At 46.8% G+C, this 27,058-nt stretch overlaps 1 protein-coding gene across 1 annotated transcript; it reads right to left on the bottom strand.

Moving 5' to 3' along the window:
• Positions 1-10: 10 nt before the first annotated feature.
• LOC119387795 (cyclin-dependent kinase 12) lies at positions 11-26,780 on the bottom strand (the record flags this gene model as incomplete). The annotated part of the gene is given in 5 exon segments (XM_037655308.2): positions 11-1,038; positions 2,060-2,573; positions 7,148-7,308; positions 24,606-24,829; positions 26,454-26,780. Coding segments are annotated over 5 exon segments (1,980 nt in total). The 3' UTR covers positions 11-229.
• Between the last annotated feature and the right edge of the window lie 278 nt (positions 26,781-27,058).

Here is a 27,058-nt window from a genome sequence, read left to right as displayed (position 1 = left end):
AAGCACTAAATTCTTCTTGCTAGGCAGTGGCCTTCAAAGAGGAAAAGGAGGCCACCTCATGCAACACACTCTTTTGGCACCACAGTGTGCACAGTTCTCGGAGTGGATGCATAAGAGAGAATGCAAGGTGCAGGGAGGAGGCCCACAAAAGAAAGCATCTAAACCTGCTGATTGTGCCTTAAAACCTTGACAGCTCTTCATCACAGCATGAAACTTGAGATCCGTGCCCTTAGCGGAGTGGCCTGCGGCTGCCACCTCGGTAGTCTGCCGGTGGAGCTCCTCTGAGTGGCCCTCCCCTGTAGGACGATGCTTCCATCCTGGAAGGGTACGCTTCCGGCGGCGACACCTCGGGCACATTGGAAGACGGTGGTGTCCTCAGCAAGCTGTGCCGATGTTGCTGCCCCACAGACTGTGGAGAGCAGCCCAAAAGTGGAGCGCGTGCATCAACATGAGGCGAGATGTAGTAATCTCGGCCCCCACGAGACTCTAGCCCGCTGTGATAGGGCCGCTCATACTCTGACAACTCATAACCCCTCGACCCCCTAAACCCAACATCGCTTCCCTCTTCCCGCACATGTTGGTCAAAGCCCTGATCGGGGTGGTGGTGGCGCTGGTGTGACGAAGAAGGAATGGGAGGGGGAGGAGAAGCGGGGATACCTGAGTGGCTGCTGGGTTTCTTTACGCGAAAGCCCTGTGCTTCCAGCAGCTGTGCCAACGCAGCCTTGACGCCCGAAGTGGTGTAGCTCTGTTGTTGAGCAATGACAGAGCTCATGCCAGACAGACCCACAGAATCGAAGGGTGGCGAAGTGTCGTCGGGCGGTCCTCTCCGATGGCACGAAGAGGCGTCTCCTGCCCCCCGGCCAAGCACAGGCATGGGAGGTGACGGTGGCCTTCCACGGTGCACACTGGAGCCCTCGAGACGCCGGGGAAGCACCGGAGGGGCACGGTCGCCACGACTGTCATCCATGTGGAGGGATAGAGTCGACAGCCCACGGTCATACAGGTAGGCACCAGGGCTGGTGGTCTGACTCCGGATGTCTGTGACCACATACCAATGGCACTTAGGACTCAGCCGCATCACATATATCAAAACTCTTGCTATGAGAAAAAGACCTTCCACTACTTATGTTAGCTGTTTTCCAGCTACTGTTTCTGTAGTTAATATCTAAGAGATTTCTGCTCACTATGTAGTAGCAGTGACTGATCTTGAATTATTTATCCATCTTTACTAATAGAGATTACACTATGCTCAATTTTACGATGCCTTGCACCTATGGTGTGTGCATGCCTTGTGCCGGCTGCTTTTTTGAACGTTAAGCAGAAAAGTGGTGCCTAGTGCTAGTCGTGGTCGTACTACGGCAAGCAATACTTATCGGAGATTTCCTCGAACTCTTGTGAGCAGGTCCATCGGACATTAATGAGAGTAAGCATCATAGCTATAGGGACTTCTATATTAGCAGCATGTCGCGTGGAGCCATTGCTTGTCACGACATGCCAGCGGCACTCTTTCTACATGTCATTTCAGTTAAGGCGCAAAAACCTCTTTATTTCCCCCCATCACCCTGAGATCAGGCATTTGTGCAGTGTTGTGGAGCCGACAGACGCAAATAAACTGTTGACTACCTAGAGAGAGCAATACTCTGTTTCTTGCCGCGCAGCTCTTCGTGCCTTTGCAGGCTGAATGTGTGTGCACTAGATGATGCAAGGTGACAGCCGATGCAGCCCTGAGGCTAGCTAAGCTTGAACACACGGTGGTTTGCACTTCTGTAAGACATGACATAACATTTCACAATTACACAAGCTTAAACGAATTACTGGTGCCCCTTCAAATTTTTATCAAGTTTCCTCAACCTCCCTGAAACATGCCAAACCTTTCATCCTTGCATTTACCAAACACCAATAAGTGCAACTATGTGCTGGCAGCCTAACTAGCCACTCTTGTCTTATTTTTCTGTTCATGTGCGGTGCACCACACGTGAAGGCCCTTCATCTGCACACATACTAGGCTGTTCCACAGGTGATTCCACATGAAAGCGAGGCAGCGCACTTGTACTCTCACCAGAGGCAGGTGGAAGCGACTGCGGTGGCACGGGTGGCCTTGAGGCACCAGCAGGTGGGCCTGGCTCGTTGCCCCTCCACTTGGCCTGTGTGGGTGATTCCACAAGGTGGGGAGGTGGTGGCCTGCGGGATGATGGATGTGGAGGCGACACCACTGGTGCTGGCGGTGGGTGTGCCAGGCGACCTCCTCCCTCATTGGTATGCCCCAAGCTCCCACCCATCGGGTCAACCTTTGACATATCCACTTGAGGCCTGGAGGACGAGATGAGAGCCTGCGGCGGGGATGGCTGCTGCTGCTGCTGCTGCTGAGGCTGCTGCTGTGCTGCTGCTGGCTGGGTGTGCTGCAATGAGACTGTTTGTTGCTGCTGAAGGGGTGGAGGCACTTGCTGCTGCTGTTGCTGCATCTGCCTGCTCTGGTGACTGGCCATCTGCACCTTCTGGGCCTGCTTGGCAGCCGCCGCCAGCAGCAGCTGCATGTTAAGGTTTTCAAGAAGCTGCCTCGTAGAGGCATCGACCTGCAAAGTGTGAAAAACAAAAACAAAATGGAACTGCTATTAGCCACAAAGGAAAACTGTGCACATAGAAGCACCATGCTGCCTCTAAATTTAACACATTCAAATTCTTTTTGATTGCGTAAGGGCCCAGATTCCCTAATACTCAGGCCCAATGGCAAGAAAATAGTCTTCTCTGAAAGTATCTTGCATCCCAAAAGGAGCTCCACACACAGTGGCCACGTGCAACAACTGCGCATGTCCTTCCCTGTTGGTACAAATGCGCTTCGACGAGGCTGTTCTGCTTTGACGACACCTGTGTTTTGTGCATTGTAGGTGCCATGCAAGTGCTTCTGCTGATGGCAGAAAAATGATCATCATCCTGGCCAATCACCAACAGAAGATGCCCTCAAGAACCTTTATGGTCAGGTTACGTACAGTGCTCATCCATTGAAACACGACATCAAAACTTTTAGTATCACGAGCTGTATGCACGATTGCTTGAGATAACTGCGTCACGTCGCTATGAATCTAGCCGCTAGAGGTAATGTTGGCTCTGAGGCCAGTGTTCACAGAGTCGAAATTACACTGACGTGATGCGAGTTCAAGGAGCTGGTAATGAAAGTATGTTTCTTAATTAGCCCTAAATTGTCACATTTCAATCCATGAGCACTGCACACTGGGCATGCATTAAAGCCGGTGTGTACATAATGATAATCACTAGCTTGTTGGGTGTCCAACCAGGTTAGAAAGGAACAACAAAGAACAATGAGAAACTAAAATACTTGCACAACAAAACCTCATTGGCAAGATCCCATTTCGTATAATTTGCTGATGCCAATACTTGCTATCCAGAGCACGAAAAGAATTATATGCTACAGTTGCACTTGACTTTCTACAATTTCATATGCTCCGAGATAACAATATCTTTAGGCACCAATATAGATTGCCAAACTACATCATGCTACATGTTTTCAGGTCAAATATTCCACATGAACAAGCAAGGCGCAAATTGTGCAAAATCAGAAGCAGTAGCCTCCTGCCATGGCAGACTCCCAAGGGACCGCATGTGTTTGGTGAAAATGCCGACACACTTTCAGTTTCCTCTTCTTGTCAGATCTCAGTGTGGGCTGTCGAACATCGCACCCATGGATACCAATCCCAACCTTTATCGCAATGATCACCTTTACACAGTCACAGAGAAAGTGCGCGCGGTGGTGATGCCAAGAAGCTTTTCGAAACTATGACAGGGCCTCAATCTACACTAGTTGAAAGTGATGCTTTAATACTACTATAAATTTCATTGCAGTTTGTTGGCCTGACAGTTCTTTTCAGGACCACTGCAGAGGAACACACAGTGACAGGCTATCACAGAGCGGACGGACACATGTATCAGCTTTCTGTGATACATATGTGCATGTCTATACCGCTATCTTGAACTGAGTGAAAACTGACACCGTTTCATTGAAACACACTACAGCCACGTGTGGCCGATCATAACAGGCTAGTTGCATGCAGCGTGTCTCTCGTGCCACTCCACACCAGACTGTGGACAGGTACGGCGAGTACCTTGTTGCATCAATGCGGCGACGACTAGCTTTCTGAAAGTGACGTGCACTATGCATCTCCAATGCTCTAGCGGTTCTGCATGAGAAGGCGACAGCGAACGGAAGTGAAGTGTGTCTGCGTCATCTCCTAATAAAAACATGCAGTACGTTTACAACAGCGTTATGGTTGCTGTACCATACACGTGGTGTTAAATGTGGAAGTGTCAGTGCAACGAGGTTTCTTGGTGCCTGCGCCACGCTCATGAAAGCGTGCTGTGCTGCCCTGTGTGGGCAGCACAGCACGCTTAGGCTGTCACCTATTAAAAACATGAAGTATGCTTAGAATAGTATGATGCTGCACATGCAGCCAAGCTGATAGCTAAAGACGCTTACTTTGACAAGGTTGTCCGTCATAAGCCATACTGACGCGTTTGCCAGTGGCTGCAATCTCGCCTTCGTTCTTTTCCGATGCCGCGTAAAGGCGTCGTTACAATCCACCTCTGATTTTCCTGTGCTGCCCTCTGCCGTTTTGGTAGTGTTTTGGCAGGAGCAGGGACAACCAGTATTGCCAGAAGCAAAGCCTCCGAGATGAAGAGACGTTTCGCGACTTTTCCGCTACGGGAAGGGCGCATGCGCCGGAGCATTGTGAAAAAGGTGCACTGCGCAAAAGTCAGAATCATTGATCAATTGGTCTCTGCAGTTACCGAAAAGGCTGAAGACCTTTTGCAGCACACCGTGACGTTGGCAAGATGAGGGGTGCAGCTAACGTTTCTGCGTCAAAAAGTAATCGTGGTACACAAAAACCGATATGCACGGGACAAGCCACTATGGCTTAATCCTTGCAGGGTAAAGACGTACATGTATGTCCCCTGTGAACACCTTCAAATTGGTCAATGCTGTGCATGCACGCCATCACTTGTATGTTTATAGAGTGTGCCTTTCTTGATGATTTCTTTTGCTTGGCATGTGCTGCCACACTGCGGGAATACGTCGAATTTTTTTTCTTGCACCGTCTTTCAGTTTTTTTTTCTTTTCTTAATGCTTTACTAGAGCAGTGCACCGGCGGCTAGTTTCGGTTACGTCCTTCGGGCGGTTCTGGCTTCTTGCGCTGGGAAAATTGATGGCTGTCTGGTTTCGAATCTTTCAAAGGGTCATCGCGCGTTACTCTTTCGTTTATTGCTCACCGGGGCGTGATTGCACCCGTTTCCGCGCAGGTGACTTGCGCAGAAGCCAATTCCGTCTCGTTGGCGATAAGACAAAGGATTATTATAGGTTTTTCACTAGTTTTGCTTTCTGGACGCGCACACACATTTTTTCCCCTTCAGTGTGCTTACCTCCGCAGTTTGCTTACAATATGAAAGTGCGTGTCGGTTGGTGTGCTGCACGAGAGTTGAGCAACATACTCTAGTGTGCTTATTTTTGTACGTCTGTGAATTAAATTTATTACAACGCATCATTTCTAAAAAGTCGTATAGGCTTTTTTTTAAGCCTATACGACTTTTCTTGTTACTCATGAATAAACCATGCGTATGTAATAACACAAACGATTTTTTGTAACTTCATTGTCACCCTAAAAAAATTAGTTTTTTTTTTCAAGATAGATTCACCCGAAAAATTTAAATCAGCAATAAAAAAAGAATCGAGCATGGGGTGTTGCATTTGGCGAAAAAATTCTACCCTCAAAGGGTCAAGCAATTAGCGAATACATTAGGCTCAAGGAGACTCGGTCGGGGACTTGCTGCAACTATGTTATGACGGTTAGTATGCTTAAAGTAGGTAAGTATAAATGAGGTTTGACTGCAATCTACAAATACACACACACCATTTGCCCACTTTATATACTCTAAAAAATGGAGGTAACCGGTTCCTCATGGCTGGCTTATAAGAATTTACACAATATCAGCACTGCTGGCTATGAATTTAAGTGCAAATAATTATAGGTAATCATATGTAATGCTAACCAATTTCACTCGCATTTACCACAAATAACTTAACGATGATCTTCATAAATTCCCGTAAAAACGTCATAAGCTGTAAATGGCGCATCTATTTTGTATGCTTTCGTATGCAGAATGTAATGATCACTTCAGTGCAACTCAGTAGTGAACAGTGCTTGCTTATGGATGGATGTCCTTTCCCTTCAGTTCAAAAATGACTGGTTGGTGACTGCAAGCAATGCTGCCAGCAGCAAAACGTGCATGTCAATCGAAGCTCTGAAGTCGATAAATGCATTCCACAAAAGAACGACAGCTCATTTCCTACAATTTTTCGAGGTTTTTATTCTTTAGACATTCCTGTGCTTTGAAAGTTACACTCCCATGTCACGAAACACATGCACTGCAGTCTATTGTGTGATACAATGTGCTGATGAACTAGTCGAACAGAGAAGCTCCATGGATGGATTGGAGGGGGCCTGTCAAGCACACTTGCAACTACAGAGCAACAGCTGGTGCAGTAAAGCAGCAACCACATAGAGCTTGCTTCTGGTACATTTTCAATGTAACTTCACTCAGTGTTGGCACTCTAATTGGCACCTAGTGATTCTATGAGGCAATGTGGCTAAACTGTATTGATCGTGGTTATCAGTACAAGCAAGCACTCCACAGAATGCACTTCAAACACAAGAACAACGTGCGAGACATGCACTGTGATGTGTTGTAAAACAAACTATCAAACATTGCACAAAGTTCCTGCACAGTAGCAGGGCTGCCATTGGTTTAGCTGCAGTAGCTACAAGCAAGTTGTGCATGTCAGCAACAACCAGAGGACATTTTGCAAGACATGGCCCGATTCCTGTGTCCTCCTTATTCAGAATAGTGGCATCATTAATGCCTTTCACACTCACATGCAATCAAAGATGGGGAAGATATATGTGCCTTAGCAAGGTGCTATGTGTGAGGGTATTAATTTCCGTGATATGGCCTAAAGGATCGGGCTCCATGATGTGGGTCTGATGAGACTAATTACAGAGACAAAAGGGCTGGCAGCCTGAACTATGACAGTTGAATTTCTATGGCTAAATCAGCGGGCTGTGCCAAGTGACAAGCTCACCTTAATGTTAAGCAAATTGGCTAGCTGGGCAATGCTGAGAGTTTCATGCTTCTGGAAAGCAGCCGTGATGGTGTTGAGGTTGGTCTGCAGTTGCTGGCTGTTCACACTGGATGCAGCCGGGTTGCTGTCAGAGCCGTCAGCAGACTTACAACTTTCAGGTTCTGCACCAGAGGTAGGAGCGAAAGCACAGAGCTGCAGCAGCGACAGCGCAACACATAAACGGGGAGTGGCCGGCAGCCGTTAGAAGGTAGCCGACAAAGAGAGGCACAAACAGAGGTTAGTGACATGAAGGGACGTATGACGCATATCACAAACACCTTGAAATGCACTCAAAGAATCAGTAGGCCATCGACAAAGAGACTGAGTGAATTCATTTTCTGAAGAAAAAGAACTTGTGTAGCGATTGGTGTAGTTCGAAATCCCGTGCTAAAGGCTGCTCCACTACTATGAAACCCGAGGAAGTGTGCAGCACGGGCACCCAGTGATTGGCGTTCATAGAGTTCCCACTGCTTGGTTTACCAAACCTTCGATGACGCCAATATTTGAGCTAAGCATGCAGGGTTTCCCTGGAACGAGCAGGATCTTGTTAGGGAGATTCGCAAATTCAGTGTGTGACATGCGTGCTACTTTTTGCTGCACTCTATTGACTTCCTGCCTGTTGCAGCAGTTCAGATACGTGTCGTCTGCACAAGTTCCATCAGGTCGTTTCCCCTTTCAGATGTTGCAACAAAGGAGCTGGAGAAGCGCCGGTGGGCGGACCAATCGAGCGCTTGGCGAGGCGGTGGCACACTCTCTTGTGTGTCAGATGCGAGTTTCCGAAGCGTTTTTAACAATTTTAAGTTTATTGCAATTACTTCTTGGTTATTTCTGTTAATTATATATTATTTTAGACCTTGTTCATCCATTTTAACCCAGCTTTGAGCATTGCTAGCATTGCTTTAGGCCTGTGTTGACCACTTGATTTTGAGCATGATCATGCCACGTGAGATCTATAGATGGATGACAAGCCAAGTCCCGAAAGTGCTACGCACTTAAAACAGCGCACAAAAAAGCGCACACAAGAAAGAGAGGGAAGACACACGGCCGTGTGTCTTCCCTCTCTTTCTTGTCTATGATTTTTTTGTGCCCGGTTTTTCTTCAGAAAATGAATACACACCAACTAGCCCAACCTGCCATTTTGAGACTGAGGGAAATGTGAAACACCATGACTAACAGATCCACAGAACTAGAACTACACAGCTTTTTCCGCTTAGTGTTTAAAGGGACACTAAAGGCAAATATTAAGTCGACGTTGATTGTTGAAATAGCGGTCCAGAAACCTCGTAGTGCTGCTTTTGTGCCAAGGAAGTGCTTATTTTGAAATAAAATCACGTTTTTAGTGGTCCGCATCGCGTTAGCGCGCTTCAAATCTCCCGCCTGAAAATATGACTCTCATACGTCACTGCTGCCGTGCCCAACGTTGCCCGCTTTTACTGCGCGGCCGCCGACACTAGTAGCAGCCGAGCGGAAGTAGCGGGACCCACAGTAGCAACAACGGCGCTGCGGCAAAGACTTGCTCAGATGGGCACATTCAAAGCCGTCACCAAGTTGCGGTTGGTCTCGTAATCCTCAGTACGAAAGTGCAGCGAGCACACACGCAGAGGTTTTGACTGTTTAGCACACTGGCGCAATGGCATGACACTAAGCCACTTCGAGCGTAAGGGTTCATTCCGCGGTACCCAGTGAAAAGACACACCGGTTTCCTTGCTGCAGCACTGGCGTTGTGCACCATTCGGGCATTCGGCAATATCACAAGCATGCGGCATTTTGTCGAACTTTCTGTCAGAGCGACTTTCACGAGCGCGCAAAACACGCACGGCAGTACGCGATCCCGAAACTACCACTGAGACGGGCGAGGCACAGTTCGGCGAAAACGGAACCTTTGAACCATGTTTGAACCACGCGCGCCGTTCCCCATGGCAACGCCACGGAGGTTTTGTTTTCCATGAATCAAGCGGAAACGAACAAACAGCATTTTATTACGTCTTTTAATGCTCGGAATGTTCTTTTTTTACTGCTGCTAGTTTGATTACTAGTGATTTATTGTAGGCCGACTTCCCTACGTCATCGGGATCACTTCGAAAATGTCCCACTCGTGGCGCTCATCATGAGATACATTTAGCTTAATTTCTCGGTAAGTAGGGCACTGCTGTTGATAATATTGCCGTTTTAGAAGTTGTCATACATTGGGCTTTCACTCTGACATAAATTGTTATTTGCCTTTAGTGTCCCTTTAAGGTAGACAGGAAAACTGTGCTCATGAGATGGAATACGGAAGGTGCTGCTCTTGCAGATCTCATTAGCCTATGCCGCAGCACTCCATTTATCACCCTGTCTCATTCTAATGCACAGTTTCTCTTTACACCATGCATACCAATGTACAGCAAAACATTGTTGCTACAAATGCTACATAAACGGACTCTCCTGAAATCTCACGAACTTTTCAGAATAATTTTTCCTGCCGTGCTAACATGTCAGAACTATGAATTTATATTTCAAAATCCAAGGATTTTTTTCATTTCAGTATATTCTTCATGGCAACTAATGTGGTAGGCTAGTAGATGTATGGTGCACTGGAATAGGGTAGTGTGTCGTCTAACGCTGAAAACGTGGCTCTTTTTGTGATGATGTCCAGCAGTGCCAGAACACACCGCACTACTGTGTCGCCACCTGTCGCCGCGCCCTGCAGTAATTTATGGTAAGCCGAGTACAGAGCCTCCAAGATCAGTAGTTGTAGTTGCCGCGCTCGTCGTGCGTGTACCTGGGAAGCTCGTTGATTGTTCCCTTCTGTTTTCACGATGCGTTAGCGAATTTTTTCGTGTGCATGGCAGACACAGTGTTTGGGACGCCCGATGCATTCTAGTCTTTGCGGACTGATTGGAATTAAGGGCTTTTTCTCATAGGATAAATTCAACACCCCGAATACATCACAGTACATTTAGCTACATTCCTGTGGTTTGGCGCTTCTTTGAGGAGTAAAATGTCTAAAGAAATGGAGCAGCATTCGTCACTGAGCGTTATATTCTATTGAAAACCTTGCGACTACTCTCCTGGCTCATGCAGGTGAGTGGTGGTCATGATGTTAACTTTATCCTTCCGGACCTCCTCGTTTGATTCGTTGCACACCGTATTTACTCGCATAATGATTGCACTCGCGTAATGATCGCACCCCTAAATTTTGTCGTCAAAATTCGATTTTTTTCCCCCCGCGTAATGATCGCACCCCCGAACTTGCCGCAGCGATATGTGGTGTGCCAAGTCTAGCTGATGATCATCATGTTTACCATCTGTCGAACGTTACGTAAATAACTCTTCTCAAGACTCACCAAGTGAACTGCACGCACCAAACAGATTCCTAATTTTTGCCCACCCTTGGCGGAAGCGTGCCGTATTAGAATAGCAGTAAAGACAAATGCCGTAGTTTTCACCACATGCCCGCCATGTGTTTCTACGTCTGTGGCAGCTGAACGCGCCCATCTCTGTTTCTGTCCTTTAAACATGGCTATGCTGTTGCCGCAAACTTACCGATTTAAACGAAATAATTCATTATTTCGACGGAAGAAACTGTTTTGACGCGCATGACGCACTGACGACCTCCATGACTTACGAGAAAAAACGCGTTCGCTTAGCTCCGCCAGCCGCCATGTTTGTTTTTTAAGGCCCAACCGCATGCACGCGATTTTCGAGCGACGGAGACGAGGATTTGCTGTCGCGGAGGGCCATCCATCGCCGTCGCTTGTTGCGTCGCAGGTTTTGGGGAAACCAGAAAAAATCGCTTGTCGCCCGGAAGTGAGTGTGACGATTTCCGGCAACATGGCAGCATCCCTGATCCTCGTTTCGGTTGCAATTTGCTCTTGATGCGTCCAATCAGCGCGTACTTCAAGGAATGCAAGTTATAGACTACCCTCTTTACAGCCCCATCTCACGTGGAGAGCGAGGCAGCGGCCGTATTTTGTCGTTAATTTTGATCGACGGTTCGTTTTGATGTTTTGGTGGTAGCTTCCTGCATTTGTGGTAGCTTGCTGCAATGTCAACATCGTCATGTGAGGTAGCCCGTAGCCCTTCTCCTTGCGAAGCAGCGATGTGAGGCGCTGCGGCTTTTCTTAAACGTTTCATGACAGCAAGAGGAAACGTTGTCGAGATGCGCCTCGATCGTGGGCTTGTTTGAGTGCCGGTTCACGATGGGGCGATACGCGAGTTTCACTGCCGCGTTTAAGCTGAAGGCGGTTGATTACGCGCTCGAGCACGGCAACCGCGCTGCCGGCAGGCATTTCGGCGTCGACGAAATCAGAATTAGGTATTGGAAAAATCAGCGTGAGAAGCTCATGGCTACCAACAGCACGCGCCGGGCTTTCCGCGAAACCAAAACTGGCAAGAGCAAAACTAACGCGCTCGACGGAACGGCAGATAACCTCCTGCCGGTTGCGACAGGGAATCGAGCGGCGACGACACTGACGCCAGTGACGCTTCAAACTCTGAATGAAAGTTAGGGGGTCAGTGAATGAAAAAAATAAAGGGCAATATGCAATGCACGTAGTTCCTGCGTAATGTGTGCGTTTATTACAAAGGTATAAGCCTTACTCTACTTTTATTTTAGGTTATGTTCATGATAGCTATGGTAAGAATTCCGATACGCGACTTGTTTGCGTTTTCGGTGCTCAAAATCTTTCGCGGAAAATTTACCCCGCGTAATGATCGCACCCCGAAATTTGCGTGAATTTAAAAAAAAAAAAAAAGTGCGATCATTATGCGAGTAAATACGGTAACTTCAAGCTAGTGCGATAGCTAGGCAGGCGTACATATGCATGAAATGAATAGCGATGTGCTTTTTTATGCCTTCTGCAATCAAAACAGTAAGCATGCAGACGATCCAGGTTGCTGTTCCGCGATAGGAATTGTGCAAGCACAGACAATGCAGAAGCAGCTGTATTTATTGCAATAATGCATCAAATGTGTTGAAGTGTTTAAATCGAGCAAATATCTTTAGTTTCACTCGGGTTATGCGACCATTCTCCTCGATAACTGCAGAAAGTTTTGCACTGCTGATTTAAATTTCGAGCGCCAAGCACACCGTTTGATTGTGGTGCCCTTCTGGTGGCGTCTTCGCAAAAGTAACCACCCTTCTCCTATTGGTCTACTGTGAAGACTACACACTACCCCATTCTAGTACACCATGGTAGATGATGCCTTCAGGTATTCCAGTGGGGGTGCAGAGAATTGGTTTGGAAAATATGATACAGTAAAACCTCGGTAATTTGTACTCAGTTAATTGGGAATCCCGGATAATTTGTATTATTTACGCGGTCCCAAATTTTTACATGTAAATTTAACCGGATAATTGGTGCGGCCAGTCTGCCACTTCCCGGTTAATTGGCACACTTGGCCGCGACTTCAGAGATATGCAAAGGGTGTTGCGAATCTCGGAGGCTGTAACTAAAACATACGAATTTTTTTTTTGATGTACGGATCTCGAAGGCCATGCTTTTTTTTTTTTTACCGGAAATACGTCGTAGACGCCATGTTTGAGCAATTGCCAGACGGCGATGCGTGCGGTTGCAATCATGATCATCATCTTCTCAACAGCGATGTTAGCCACTCTAGCGAAGTGAATGTTTTGTGGAGTCTTTGTGTCATTTGGATGTCGGCTGGCGAGCATTGTGCGATTCGGTGCGACTGCTCAGTTTGTCTCCTGTCTCCGCTTGAGTGTCTTCCCTGTGAATTGGTTGATTGAGGTGTGCTTGGAAGGAAGATGCCGAAGTACAAGAGCTTGTCCCTGCACGAAAAGGTGTGCTTAATTGAAGAGGCCAGCAAGTTGACGGCATCGAAAACGGCTCTCGCCGAAAAGTACCACGTGCCTCTGTCAACGCTGTGCAACATCATCAAGAATAAGGAGAAAATTCTTGATGCTTACAGCAAGACGCACTCGTCAAAGCGTACACGAGTACGCCCGCCTACGTACGCCGACGTTGAAGCAGCTCTGATCGACTGGCTGCAGAAAGCCAACGCAGCACACCCTCCTGTCAATGGGACCATATTGCGTGAGAAGGCCAACCAGCTGGTGCTGCAACTTGGACATTCTGAGTTTAAATGCAGCAATGGGTGGTTTTGCCGATTTAAGGAGCGCAACAACCTGACATTCGTGACTGTTTGTGGCGAGAGTGGCAGCGCGGATCAGTCTGTTGTCGACGGCTGGAAGCAGCACACCTTGGCTCCACTACTCGCCAAGTACGAAGCAGCAGATGTTTACAACCTTGATGAAGCTGCTCTGTTCTACAAAATGTTGACTACGAAGACGTTCACTTTGAAGGAGGCAGACATTAAGGGGCGGAAACAGAACAAAGACAGAATCACAGTTTTCTTTGGTGCAAGCATGTGCGGTGAGCACAAGCTGCCACTACTTGTTATTGGGAAGACAGAAAAGCCTCGTTGTTTCAAAAATGTACGATTGACATCCAAGGATGACCTGATCTATAAAAACAACAAGAAAGCTTGGATGACGGCTGCACTCTTTGAAGAATACGTGCGGCACCTTGACCGCAAGTTTGCGGCCGCAAGGCGCAGCGTTTTGTTCGTCGTCGATAATTGCCCAGCTCCCGGTGACATTCAGAACCTGCAGGCAATCAGGCTGGTCTTTCTACACCCGAACACGACGTTCCTATCGCAGCCGATGGACCAGGGCGTCATACACTATACCAGGAAAATATATCGCTACAATCTGTTGAAGTGAATGCTCCTTTGCTATGACAACGGAAAGGAGTATAACATTGACCTCCTCGGTGGTATTTGCCTCATTGTTCACGCATGGAGGCAGGTGGAGGCCACCGTTATTCGACGGTGTTTTGAGCACGCCGGGTTTGTGAAAGAAGAGGCAACCTCCGCTGAGTGTGCTGTCACCGCTGTCACTTGCCCGTTTGATGAAGAAGGGGAGACTCTCTGCGCTCGATATGAGGCTTTGCCCGTGGAGGACGAGGAGTGCACTCCAATCGGATTCTCCGAGTACGCAAAAGTCGAGTGCACAGTGCAGACGTGTTACGCTGACATCGACAGCGAGATAGCTGCGAGATCGACCGATTCGGCCTCTAATGTTGACAGCGATGACGAGCCCTCCCGAGCACCCCCTTTGGCGGATGTCATCGATGCCTTGAGTGTTGTGCGCAGCTTCGTCGAGTGCAACGGCGGCGAGGCTGATATGCTGCGCCTCATTGACAGGCTGGAAAATATCACTTTCAGTGCTGGGAACTACCGAACGCGTCAGTCACGCATGGAGGAATTTTTCTCCAAGTAGGCGGACTTGCCACGATAAAGGTGTGACTTCCGTATATCACGTTTTCTGGCTGATTTCTTTGATTTCGCGTTGTTTCGGATAATTGGGAATCCCGCTTAATTGGGATATTTTTCTCGGTCCCGAGGCCTTCGAATTAACGAGGTTTTACTGTATAGTGTGGGGGATTAATATATGGGAGGAGGAATTTTCTTCCTCTCGCTGTTGCAGGTGCAATGATGCAGAAGGTTTTATGAGCGTGGAAGCGCAGAGCATGGGATCGGAAAACTTGAGACAGCACAGAGGAGGTAAACATGGAATGGCATCGGGAGCGCAGAGGAAGATTCGGGAGGAAAACATTTTGCTATTGCAAAGCCATTGACATGTCAGCGGGTTTCGCTTTTAGGTTTCTCAGTTGTTCATGAGCTGTCAGCCCTGCCGGCTTATAAGCTGGTGTGGTAAGGAAGCGTAAAGGTGCTGTCCATGTTAGCACCATGGCAATTCACCGCAAATCTTTTGATATCTACAGGCTGCCACAGTTCTCATAGATAGGGAGATCGCTCTGAAGACATTTTCCCAGCAGCTGCACATTGATGTGTGATGTTAGCAGAGGTGGAGTGATCCCTAAGGCTATTCTCTCACATGTCAGCAGCCTCGTCACTGCTGATATCTTGCCGCCAATATTATCACTGAACATTTACTGGTTTGCTCTGAAGCTGTAGTTGATGGCTCTGGCAAACAAATCACAGATACTCACAAAGTGCAACTCTGCTACCACTGTTGCCATAAAACCTTCTCCTTGCAGTAATTTTACCAAAGAAGAAAATATGCTGATACTTGCTGATACGCTGATACTTTGTGCTAAAGTTTCAACCGTGGACACTGCATTTTTGTACAACTGAACAATTTGCACACTACTGAATTTTGTTCTAGCATTATTCATTTTGCCAGGAATAGAAACTGTAGCCAATGATTGTGCACTGCCTAATCCCGTGGGCATTTCTGCAACAAAATGAGTTCAAGGACTCTGCGTTGCATGGGTGGGAAGCCTATGTTGTTGGATTGAGATTGTGGTTCGCTTTGAAGTTCCACTATAGCAGACTTTCAAAATAAACTATTTGCAGTGGTCTCCTAAAGTTATTTGGATCGAAATTTCTATGCATGGGTATGTCAAGCGAATGCTCCGTACTGCCACTCTGCATTGTCCGCACCACAGTACCAGTCTGCACTGACAGTCTGCACTGCCAGTCTGTCAAGTGAGTGCTGTGTACTGCAGTCCACACTGACAATCTGCACAGGTAGTGCGGCGCGGACTATACGGACTTGCATGGTGAAGCAGGAAAATGCCAATTCGCAGAACAACTTGCAGCGCAATGTTGTGCAGCCTCAGCGCGTCAACAACAGTTATTGCTCTGCAGAGAAAACATGCACCTGCTTGCCACGTTGCAGTCATTTTCTTCAAGTACTGTGCTACATCACAACATTGCTGAAGACACTTTGGCAGGTTTGGTGTGTTTGCACAGTTTGTCGCCAGTTGCTGGTTGGTTCCTGCTGCAATGACCAGATTACTGGGTATATGAAAACAGCTATCTCAAGCATGCTCAAATAAGTGAGCCAGCTCACTCGGCATAGCCTAAAGCAAATGGAACACCCATAACGGGCATAGGGTTGGGTGTTTAATGCGCACAGCATTCCTGTAGCTATTGCTGGCTCTTGCCAAAAAACAAAGAGGAAGGGCACCAAACAGAAACAAAACCTCTTTTCAATGCCACTGACGATCCCCCGTGAATAGGCACTCTTGGAAATGATGCTAGGAAATTCCACCATAGCGTCTTCAAGTTCAGTATGAACAGCATAGGGATCACAGAAAATTTTACAGCGAAGCTGCATATACCTACGACATCCTGTTTGTTAGCGAGCATAAACGTATATGCCACGGAAATTGGGTGAACCAATCTACTCACCACTGGTCCACAAAAAATGAAGAAAGGGAAACACAGGTGTCAAACACCAATGTATGTGCCACACAAAAGACAAGGCGATGCGTGTCGTGGCAAAAAGACGCAAGCTGCTCAAATGGCAAACTCTAAAGGAGCATAGGCTAAGTAAATTCAAGGGGGACTTTCTGGACAGACATTTTGGATTTAGTTGCAGGGTGTGTGATCGATGTTCCCGGTGTTCTAGGGAACTGGACACATTGCAGGACGGACTAGCAAAGTCATTTGTTAGACACAGGTTACCATGCTGTTTGCTATTGTTGAGGAGCCGTTTGATAAATTCAAGACGGCAAGTGCGCTATTGACCATCAGGAGGACAGCACATTGTACATCGCAGTGTTAAAGCGCCAGCTAAGAATGATGATAATTGATATGTAAATGAAGTTTCAATCTGTGAAGATAGTTTTTTCAACCCATGAAATGTAGTAAGTGCGTATTCAATTCGGAGCCGCGTTACTATTGGGGCAGATTTTGTGCATTGCAGAGAAAACTAATCATAGCTAGTTGCAACCTACAACATGGGATCTAAAACTGTAGAGGGATTGAAAACTGGGCTAGTTGGTGACAATACTTGAACATTTTTGAAACAGTGCAAACGACGACGAGGACGAAGAGAAAGGAACTACAAACCACAGCGCTGACTCGCAACTGAATGTTTTTCCGTTTCGAGATTCAATGCTGGTTTGCCGTTTCTTTTGCGGATTTTTGTTTGCTCAAATGAGGTCATATGGGCGTGAGGGGTGTGTAATCGTTTTCTTCCTTTTCTCCTTTCATATGTTTTTAATAAACATACAGTTGCGAGTCAGCGCTGTGGTTTGTGGTTCCTTTCTCTTCGTCCTCAACGTCGTTTGCACTGTTTCAAAAATGTTCAAGGATCTAAAACTGGGTTCTGTGAAGGACATCTTCGGGTTCCACGAACAGCCAGAACGAATGCAACCCGCTCCTGTTTTACCTCCATTAGCACAAAATTTATTTACTTAGACAAGAAAACTTGCATTGCATTTTGCAATTAACAAAGCCATCACACGCATCCGCACATAGGGTGTCAGTGGGTAGCAAGAGGTCCACGTGGTAGCAGCCCTAAAGACTCGTCGTCTAGTACGCACCATGGCACGATTTGTGGATTCGCGGTGCCAGGGCGCACGGGAATCAATTCGGTAATTCTGGAAGATAATATTGGCTGTTAAAACCAATTAGAATGACATTAAAGGGCACCTCGGATGGCCCATAACGCGTCTGCATTCACGTGGCACAGTTTTCATACACGCTGATTTACCACTGCACTATGTTGGTTTTGTAATCAAAACGTGCAACGAGCGCTTTGACGCACGAGAGGCATCACTTCGTACCAGCGTATGCGACTCGCGGGGTAGGGTGGGGCAGGGGGTTTAGGGTGGAATCGCAAGTCTATGTATTATTGGGAGTTCTACATCATTGGCGATTGCCTTTGATATTAAAGATAACAGGCCCAATGCGGGCAGTGTTAATACTGTGGTTGCATGCGCCGAGAGGCGTTATCACATCCCCCCCCCCCTTCATTTGTCTTCGTGCTAAAGAAAAACTTAAGGGTTCTGCGGCACTCAGGAAAAGCCCTTGGGGTTCCACGAGGCCAGAAAGTTTTAGAACCCCTGACCTAGGAAAAGATTAGGCTCCTTCCGCAGTACCGTGATGCACGTGCCCTTCCCTCTGCAAAAAAGCCACTCGAGCTTGAGTCCATTTGAAGTTCAGGAATTTTTTTTCTCTCTCCTAATGAAAGTGATAGGCATACTGGAAAACAAATACTTTTTCTTACAATGTATTGGACTACAGGAAAAGCTCGTTAATTCGGATTTCACGGGACCGGAAAAAATGTCCGAATTAACCGAATGCCGAATTAACGAATGAACAGGAAAAACAACATTAAAATCAAGTTGGAGAAGCATACCTTTATTTGCTGAAGTATTTTGTAATGGTCGTCTGCGTTTTCACGCAGATTCTGGCTTACATTACAATTTTTCTTAACTTTTACAAATGGCCAACAGCACGCAAACTGTCGGAAGTGCTCAGGCAAACGCCCTCTAATATCAAAAGCGCCTCCGAGACTTCCCGTGAGGTGCGATGAGGTCGCGACATCATTAATAATTTCTTGATCGGGCAGGAGACCAGTCGTGGCGACACAATCATCAATCGCGATGTAGTCCTGAAGGGTCATATCTGTGGGAAGGACAGCATCGAAGGTCGGGCAGTCACCGTCGGTGGACTCGGCTGACACCTCGTCGATGCCACCGTCGGCTACTGCCGCATGCTCGGGCCTCACATGTAAACACGGTCACAACGGGAAAAAACAAGAACTCCGCAAGAAGAGACGGTGCCGACACAACACAAGGGAAAATGGCGTCGGAGTGGTGCGAAGAAAGAAGACGCCGACGTTCGGTGACGCTGCGATCGTCCCCACTAGTTGATGACGATGGCGATGTCACTCAAGTTTCGGTTTCGCCCCAGTGGTGCCAGCGCTGCTTTACCACACATTTGTGTAGCGGCAGCCGTCAGAATTTGTCCGAATTAAGCGGTGCGGAGCCCAATTCTGACGAATTAACGAAGGTTTGGTCCCATAGATTAACATGCACTTTGGCCGGGACCAATAGAGCCGTCCGAATTATCCGAATTTCCGAATTAACGGGTGTCGAATTAACGAGCTTTTACTGTATAGCATGCACATGCGTTTTGGCAAATCCAGTGATGCTACTGGCTTAGGCCACTTTGGAGCAGCTTTTGGAGCAGGCAAAATTGCGTTTTGGAGCAGCAAAACTAGCTTTTGGAGCAGGTGCTCTGCCTTCAACAATTCATTCTGAGCCGAAGAATTCTTAAAAAGTAATAAACATCGACCACAGCAGCGTCGACATCCGAGCCAATGGCACTCAAGCCGCGGGCAAATGAGTTGTGCACTTTGTGCAAGCAGCACTCTCCTACATCTATGATGTCAGGGTATGCTTCCTGCATCTTTTTTCTGAAGCTTTTCACTGCATTAGGGCCATCCGTAGGGCCATCCGAAAAATGACATTTTTCTGCGGCAGGTCCTTCATTGCTCTCCGCACTTCACTAGCCAAAATTTCCGAAGTCGCAGAGCCCAGCCGGAAAGACTGTAGGTGTTCCACAACTCGCTGCATTTTGTTGGAGAAATGCCTAACTACAACATCAAGTTGTTGGCACCTCTGTTCAGGAAGAGGGGTCTCGTCAATGCTAACAGAAAAAACCACATCCGGCTTGTTCAGCTCGTCAAGCACAAGTTTCTTGAAATACGGCCCGAGGCCATCACTAACTATGTAGGATGCCTTGAACCGCTTACAACTAAACTGCTTCGCTGTTTCGGAATCTCCAAATAACTTGGGAAACAAGGCAGTTGCTGTGTCGGCCCACGAGTATGGGATGCCCTTGAGAATCATGCCAAGCACAAACAGAGTTTCTGCGTTTGTCATGCGGTCACACTGCAAAACGTTCCATGGACTGCCGAATTCCAAAGTCGGCTGGATAGTTTTCGGCCGCTGCAGCCCACCTGAAGAGTCTCAATGACGAGTGGTAGCATCAATGTGCCGTTTCATGGCTGCATGTCGCTTGACTGCTGCTACGCCATGTTGCCTACAGTTGATTCTTTGATTACAAAAAAAACACACAAAATGCAGTTCCTTCGTCTGCTTGACAACACCATATTGATATTTTGTCTCCATTTTCATCACTCTCATGGAGAACGTCCGCGTACAGCGCGATGTCGCTCTCAATGGGGAACCTCATGTAGTTAGTTTCATTTCTGAAAGTCGGAGTACACCCCTTTGGCGCAGGCTTGGCGCAGAATCGCAAAATTTTGAGGAAATGTAGCAGGTTGTAGCAGCCAGGGCACTTTGGCGCAGTCTGGCGCAATTGGCGCAGCGGTAGCATCACTGCAAATCAGTTTTGCAAAATTTTGTGAGCTGGAGGAAGAATACTGGATGAGAAAATTGCCATCCACCTGTCTAATGCAAAGCTATGAGCTTTGTGCTACAAAGAGGTGGGTAGCAAACATGTGGTCTTTGCTTGGTGGTGCAACTAGTGGGCAAGATACTTTAAATGGAGCCCTTGATGATATCCTCTTGGAAGGGGCCAATGACAAGGAGAATTTTGCCTGACATTCAACCTCTGTCAAAGAAAAGTGAGGCACTTCGCTGCTCAAAAAGTGCACTTTTTGGCTCTGATATCTCATAAATAGATGTGTGTTTCCTCCCATCAGAGCTTGCGTCACATTTGCAGTTTGATCTTTTTTTTTTTCGTGACTGAAAAATCACCCCTCGCATTACAATAGAGTAAATAGTAGGGGTGTGCGAATACCGAATAGCAACTTTGAAAGCGAATTCCAAATTGAATTAAAAAAAGAAAGAAGAAGCTGAGTATTAAATCGATTATCAAAAATTTTATTTTCACAGGCCCCAATTTTTACAAGTTTTCATGCAAAATAGATTTCCATTGTGGAACGTAGTTGCGAGTACAGTTTTCTTTCGTCTTTTTTTTTTTTGCATGACCTGAGATATGAGGGCGACCCGAGATAGTGCAGTCCCTTGAATTTAGAAATTTTTGTCGGTTGAAAAAAAAAAACAAAAAGAGGAGGATGCTTGAGATTTGCTGCAAGAGTTGAACACAATACAGGGGTGCAACAGCCAAAATGGGATTCGGAGCAATTTTTGGAGCAGCAAAATGTTGCTTTTGAAGCATGAAAATCCAACTTTGAAGCAGGTCACGAAAAAAAAAAAAAAAAAAAAAAGAAGAAAAATAGTTTCTAGCACAAAATCCCAAATTTGAAGCAGTATAACAAAGAAAGCTTACTTTTAGAAAAGAAAAAAATATCTGTAAACCTTTCAACATCAGCTAACTCGTGCACAGTGCACGTGAGCACTTATTTAAATAAAAGCAGTGTGCTGAACACACTGCTTTTATTGCCCCACAGTGCAAACAATGACGAAGTCCAGACTGGCACTTGCAGCGCCTGTCAAATCATTTGAGAGGTGCTGCAAATGATAATGTGGACCTGTCAACCTGGCGGCCTCGAAATTTGGAAAATTCGTAAAGCAGGAGCGAGTGAGGGTGGTAAAAAAAAAGAAAACAGCCGTACATTTTTTAAACATTGTTTATCAGGGCCGCAGAAATGCCATACACAGCTCTGAATGATTGCCGGTAATTTTTTTCAGACATCAGCGATCATATCAGTACTAATTATACGGCGCGTGCACGCGTGAGTAATCAAGGAACCAACTGTGTTGTGTCTTGTGACAGCTTCTACCCCCCCCCCCCCTAATAGCCCCTTCTAAGTTTCAGTTCGCTTTTGCGCAAGACAGTAGTGTATCACAGCGAAAGTGGCTTTAGAGCTCTGCACGCAATAGAAGGCCAGGCAATTTTAGAACCACTGTATTTTTTCCCTTTTCTGGTGGGGTTAGGGTTATGGTTAGGGTCTGCATTGTTTGGATTGGATTGGATGATGATGCCCGAAGTGCAGGTGGCCAACGCAGCCTCCATTTCTTGCTAAATTCGTGCAACTGAGAAACAGTTGCGGTTAGTCGGGCATTTTGGCGCAGTGTAGCACAATTTCAACAAATTTCATGGTTTTTAGCTTAGCTTGGTGCAAAAACAAGGAATTGTATCAAATTGGCGCAATTGGTGCAGCTGTTGCACCACTGGCAATAGCGTAATCAGGCCCCGTTCGCATCGCCTTTTCATTCGGTAGCCTCTATGCTTCTCAGTAAACACCTCAACCATGCTACAAGGAAAGAAACATCTGTACGCGTAACACTACCTATTTCAAACTATTCTACTATGTTTACTGCAATGATGTGATCGGTTGAAGCATATTTTGGAGCAGCCAAAAGCGCATTTTGGGGCAGGAAAAAAGGCTTTTGGAGCCGCTAAAGGCTCATTATAGAGTGGGAAAACTGAATCTGTAATAAGTTAAACAGCTAAATAAGGCAGAACTAAACAGCATTCCATAACATTCCATGGACGTACAGCTCGGACCACTTATGATGTAACCACTTATAGTGCAGGACCAGCTATAATGGAGTCTTTTCTTATTTCAGTTTATCCTCCTGTAAAACTCCATGTACATGCATCCCAATTAGCTTCCCGGGACGACATGCCAAGTTGCAAACCCATAGGCTAGGCCTAACGAGTCCTAACCATGTAACCGTCTCATCAGCAGTGGCCGCAAATGTGCGGTTTGATGCAGAGTCCACGAAAAGTTTTGCAGTACAGTGGAACCCCGCTGTTACGTTCCTCATTGCTGCGTTTTCCCGGCTGTTACGTCGTTTTCCGCCGGTCCCGGCATAGCTCCCATAGGATACAATGTATTGGGAACCCCGCTGTTACGTCGCAACTGTCGGACCGTTCCCGTATGATACGTCGCGAAGTGCGCTCGGAGCCGACCGAGTGACTACCAAAGAGAGCGGCCATGGTGCATTTTCACGCAGCTTGGCCTCGTTTGACCGTAATATTAGCCGCATGAGAGGCGCAAGCAACAGAATCTTTCAATTGATGCAAACAAAAGCATGGCCTTCGAGATTCAAATTGCAAAGATGGCGTCTATGACGTAACTGCTCGCGAAAGCAAGGCCTTCGAGATTGGCAATTACTATTGACAAAAGCATAGCCTTTGAGATTTGTATTGCACAAACATGGCGTGTATGACGTAATTGCTTGCGAAAGCAAGGCCTTCGAGATTGGCATTCACTTCTGCCATCGCGTTGGCGTAGACTCATCATCATCGTTATTTGTCGGAGAACGGGAGGAGTTCGAGCTGGTTGGAGCTCGCATGGTCGTGCGTGCGGTTCGCGGTCGGACTCGCCGCGCAGGTCGTGATTTCCGTGTGCTTAGTTCTTTCATGCCTACAGCTGTTGGTGTTAAAAAAATCACATACGTTGATTACATTTCTGTGGATGAGGCCGTCCTAAGCTCCGCGTTTCTATCCATCGACTAGATCGCGGCTGAGCGCGCCAATTTTCGTGCTGCTCGTAAGAATTGAAATAAAATTCTGTACCACTAAATATTTTGCCGTTTTTCCTGTTTTTCGGCTCTTACGTTTCCCGTCTCTTACGTTTATTTCCTACGGTCCCTTCAAAAACGTATCAGCGGGGTTCTACTGTAGTTAGATTCTGAACGGGGAGGAAGGATGGAAACATCTTTCCGATTCTGAAAGCGGCGACTCGCGTCTTCGACGAAAACGAGGGCGTGCATGTGCAACACTCAAGTGGTTGTTCACGGTCGCCACTGCTTTCATTTTCAAAATATGAAAACACCATCTTTGGCATTGCTATGGCGTAGAATAGTGAAAATGTAGCAGGGTATAGCAGGACTGGTCTTTTGTAGCAGTCTGGCGCAATTGGCGCCGCTATCACATCACTGCTACTGCAAGTACAGTTGCGAACTGCCCACTACGCCATAATTCTTCCTTTTGTGAATCAGCAAAGAGCCCACTACACGTCCGTAAGGCAACACGCGAACCTACGCAGCTGCTAACTTTTTTGATGCTTTTGCTGCTGTTGATGATTAAATAAGTCTGATCACTTTGTAATGGGTGGGCCTTTAAACCCCTCACTTGTTGTGCAATTCACATGTCTTGACGCCTGGCGCGTCATTAATTGGACATTTGTATACGTTTTTTTTCTGAAGCAGTTCCAAGCATAGGCGTGGTTCTGTGGCGAACGGCTTCTTGCCACGCAGAAGGTCTGGGTTCGATTCTCACTCGAACTGAAGTTTTTTATTTATTTGCATCTGTCACTCATGAACAACGGTGAATTTTCGCTCACAACCAACGACGCCAACACCAGAATTTCTGCAAAATGGGCTATCGCAAAAAATGCAGTGCCTTGTTCGTTGTCTTTTTATCGATTTAGGAGAGTAAACAAGAAAGGAACAAAGTGTAGAAACGCATTGATATATTGATCTATTTTATTTATCCACGCATAGTGTAATAGGTCTAAGACTCCAAGAATATACTATCCAGCAAGTTGGGACGGTGCCCTTTAACGCTGGAGGACAATCTATTCTACTTCAAATGGAATTTAAAATTCTGTGCAACATGCCACCAAAAGACATCCATTGAAAATTTGGCGCATGCATTCCAATGTATCTATAACAAGGAAAGGAGGCCAGAAGCGAACACCACTCACCATCGAGCACACAGGGCCGTCCACTAAGTGGCGGACCATCGTCTCGAGAGATGTCCTGAGTGCTTGGAGCCGAATGCACACTGTTGCCACCCCCTCCCAAGTTCATGGGCAAGCCTGTCGAAGGCAGAGGGCCTGACGACGTGGCTGCCATGTCCTGTTCTAGCCGAAGCTGTCGCCTGCGACGCTTGGACCACATCTCATGGCAGTCTTGCCAGTGCGGGAGGCTGCACAAAGTTGGATGGAACACAGTTGGACGGAACATCACCTGTTCTGTCCTACAACCGACAAGGAAAGGTACCAGCAAAAGAAATCTCAGTGTTTGCGCTTGTAGTGGTAGTGATGCTGGCGACTACCATACGTTTCACTACAGTGTTGACAAACAAAGGTTTCATTTGCCTGAACATGAATCATTTCAACTTCTTTAGAAAATTATCGTATTCACCAGATTATGATGTGCACCATATTTCCAAGGAAACTGGACCGAAAAGTGTCGGAGAGTTACAATCAGATACAAAATGAAAATCATGCTTGTTGCAATGGCAACAGGCTGCTTTTAGAAAGGTCAGATCCAATACAAAGATAGCTGTACTTCGGAGACAAGCTTGGTAATTACGGCCAAGCTTCTGAAAGTCCCTGAACTGCGATCAAGGCTTATGAACAAGTGACCTTAAAGCCAGTAGAAACTAGATGGCAAAATTCATAAGAAAAAGGTTTTTTCATTGGCACCTGCAGAAGAAAAATTTTTTAGTTGTGAAATTAGATGGACCTTTTCAGAAACTAATGTGCACCCCTAATATGGCAGACCAAAAAGACTTAATGAAAGTGCACCGGCTTTTCTGCTACTGCCATGTATTTGGATGACCATAGTGCATTGTGAAGTGTTTCCTTGCTGTTTTTAGGTTGGCCACTGCTGTGCAAGCTTCCATAAATTTTCACATACGTGCGAATATTCGATAAAAAAAAAAAAAAGAAATGTTGGCATTTTGCGTGCCAGAAGCACGATACGATTATGAGGAATGCCATGGTGGGGTACTCTGGATTAAGTTTGACCACCCAATGTTCTTTAAATGGGCCCTGCCACACTTTTCCAAGAAACCATCGAATGGCTTCATTAAAGGAGTTTGTTGCCTCTCAAATTGACTGCCGCAAAAATTTTTAGAATCCGTCAAGTACGAGCGGAGTTAGAGAGATTTGTCATACACTGTAATTGCTTTCTCTCTTCTCTCGTCCCGACGAGCGCACTGGAAGCTAAGTAGAAAGGGATGGCACGGAGGAAAGAAGTTACGTAACGCGCGCGTCATGACCTCGAGGACTTTTTCTTTTTTAAAACCTCAAACGTGCGGCTTACTTCCAGTGTGATTGTGAGCGCGGACACGTGGCAGCCTCGGTAACTTTGCACCTCGCGATGCTCAAATCAGCCAATGGCCATGAATTTGGATGTATGGTGCAGTCATTTGGGTATATGGCATCATTTGTAGAAAGAAGAAGGAACGATTTCTAGCTGACTTTGAAAATTAATTGTAAATTGTAGGCCGTGTGCTGCACTATAATGTTTGGCTCCCGTGTTCTCAGGAGCCTCGACTACCGATCGGTAGCGTTTTCTGACTGTGCTGAAAAAGTGCTGCAGGGCCCATTTAACATGAACCTGCACCAAAGTAAATGGGTGTCATTGCATTTCACTCCCAATGAAATGTGGCTTCTGTGGCCAGAAATCGAATTTTTGCAGTTGTACCGAATGGCCACAACACCACCATAGCTGCTACGCTACCACAGTGGATTAAAGTGAGTCAGTACAGCTTGAAGCAACCATGTCAGGTCGAGAAGACTCGAGGAAGTGTTAGGACTCACTCAGGAGGGGCCATGCGCTCGGGGCGCACTTGGGCAAGCCATGGGGAGCGAAGGGCTGCCTCGGCTGTAATACGACGCTCGGGGTCCAGCTCGAGCATCTGGTCCAGCAGATCAAGAGCCGGAGGCGGCAGGAAGGCAAACTCTTCACGTAGCCGCCGCCGGTGCTGCTTCTTGGGCCGGAAAGTGGCCCAGTGGGGAAGCTGTATGACTCGTGGCCAGACGGCTGGGCAGGGTGTGCCACACACTCGGCTGATTGCCTCTAGCTGTGCCATTTCCTGGTTGGCCTGGAACACTGGCTTGCGCGTGAACAGCTCGCCGAGGATACACCTGCACATGGGGAGAGACGGCGGTGTTCGACAGGAGCCCTCCATTTTGCATCAAACATGCATAATGAAAACAGGCTAATGTGGGCTAACAGAGTGCAGCCTTACAAAGCCTCAAAGGATAGAATAAGACGAGTGAAATGTTCTCTTTAATTCCCTAAAGAAACTTTGCTTGACACTTTAGATATAAAATCAAAGACGCCGTGGTGTGGTTACAATATATGTTTGCTTCTGGCTCAACCCATCAGTTAAAATTATTCTGCGTGCCCGTTTGGAGAAAAG

Source organism: Rhipicephalus sanguineus, chromosome 3 (genome assembly GCF_013339695.2).
Source record: "Rhipicephalus sanguineus isolate Rsan-2018 chromosome 3, BIME_Rsan_1.4, whole genome shotgun sequence".
In the NCBI taxonomy this organism is placed as follows: domain Eukaryota; kingdom Metazoa; phylum Arthropoda; class Arachnida; order Ixodida; family Ixodidae; genus Rhipicephalus; species Rhipicephalus sanguineus.
Note: the sequence above shows the minus strand (reverse complement) of the source record. Positions and strands in the feature narration are given on the sequence as shown.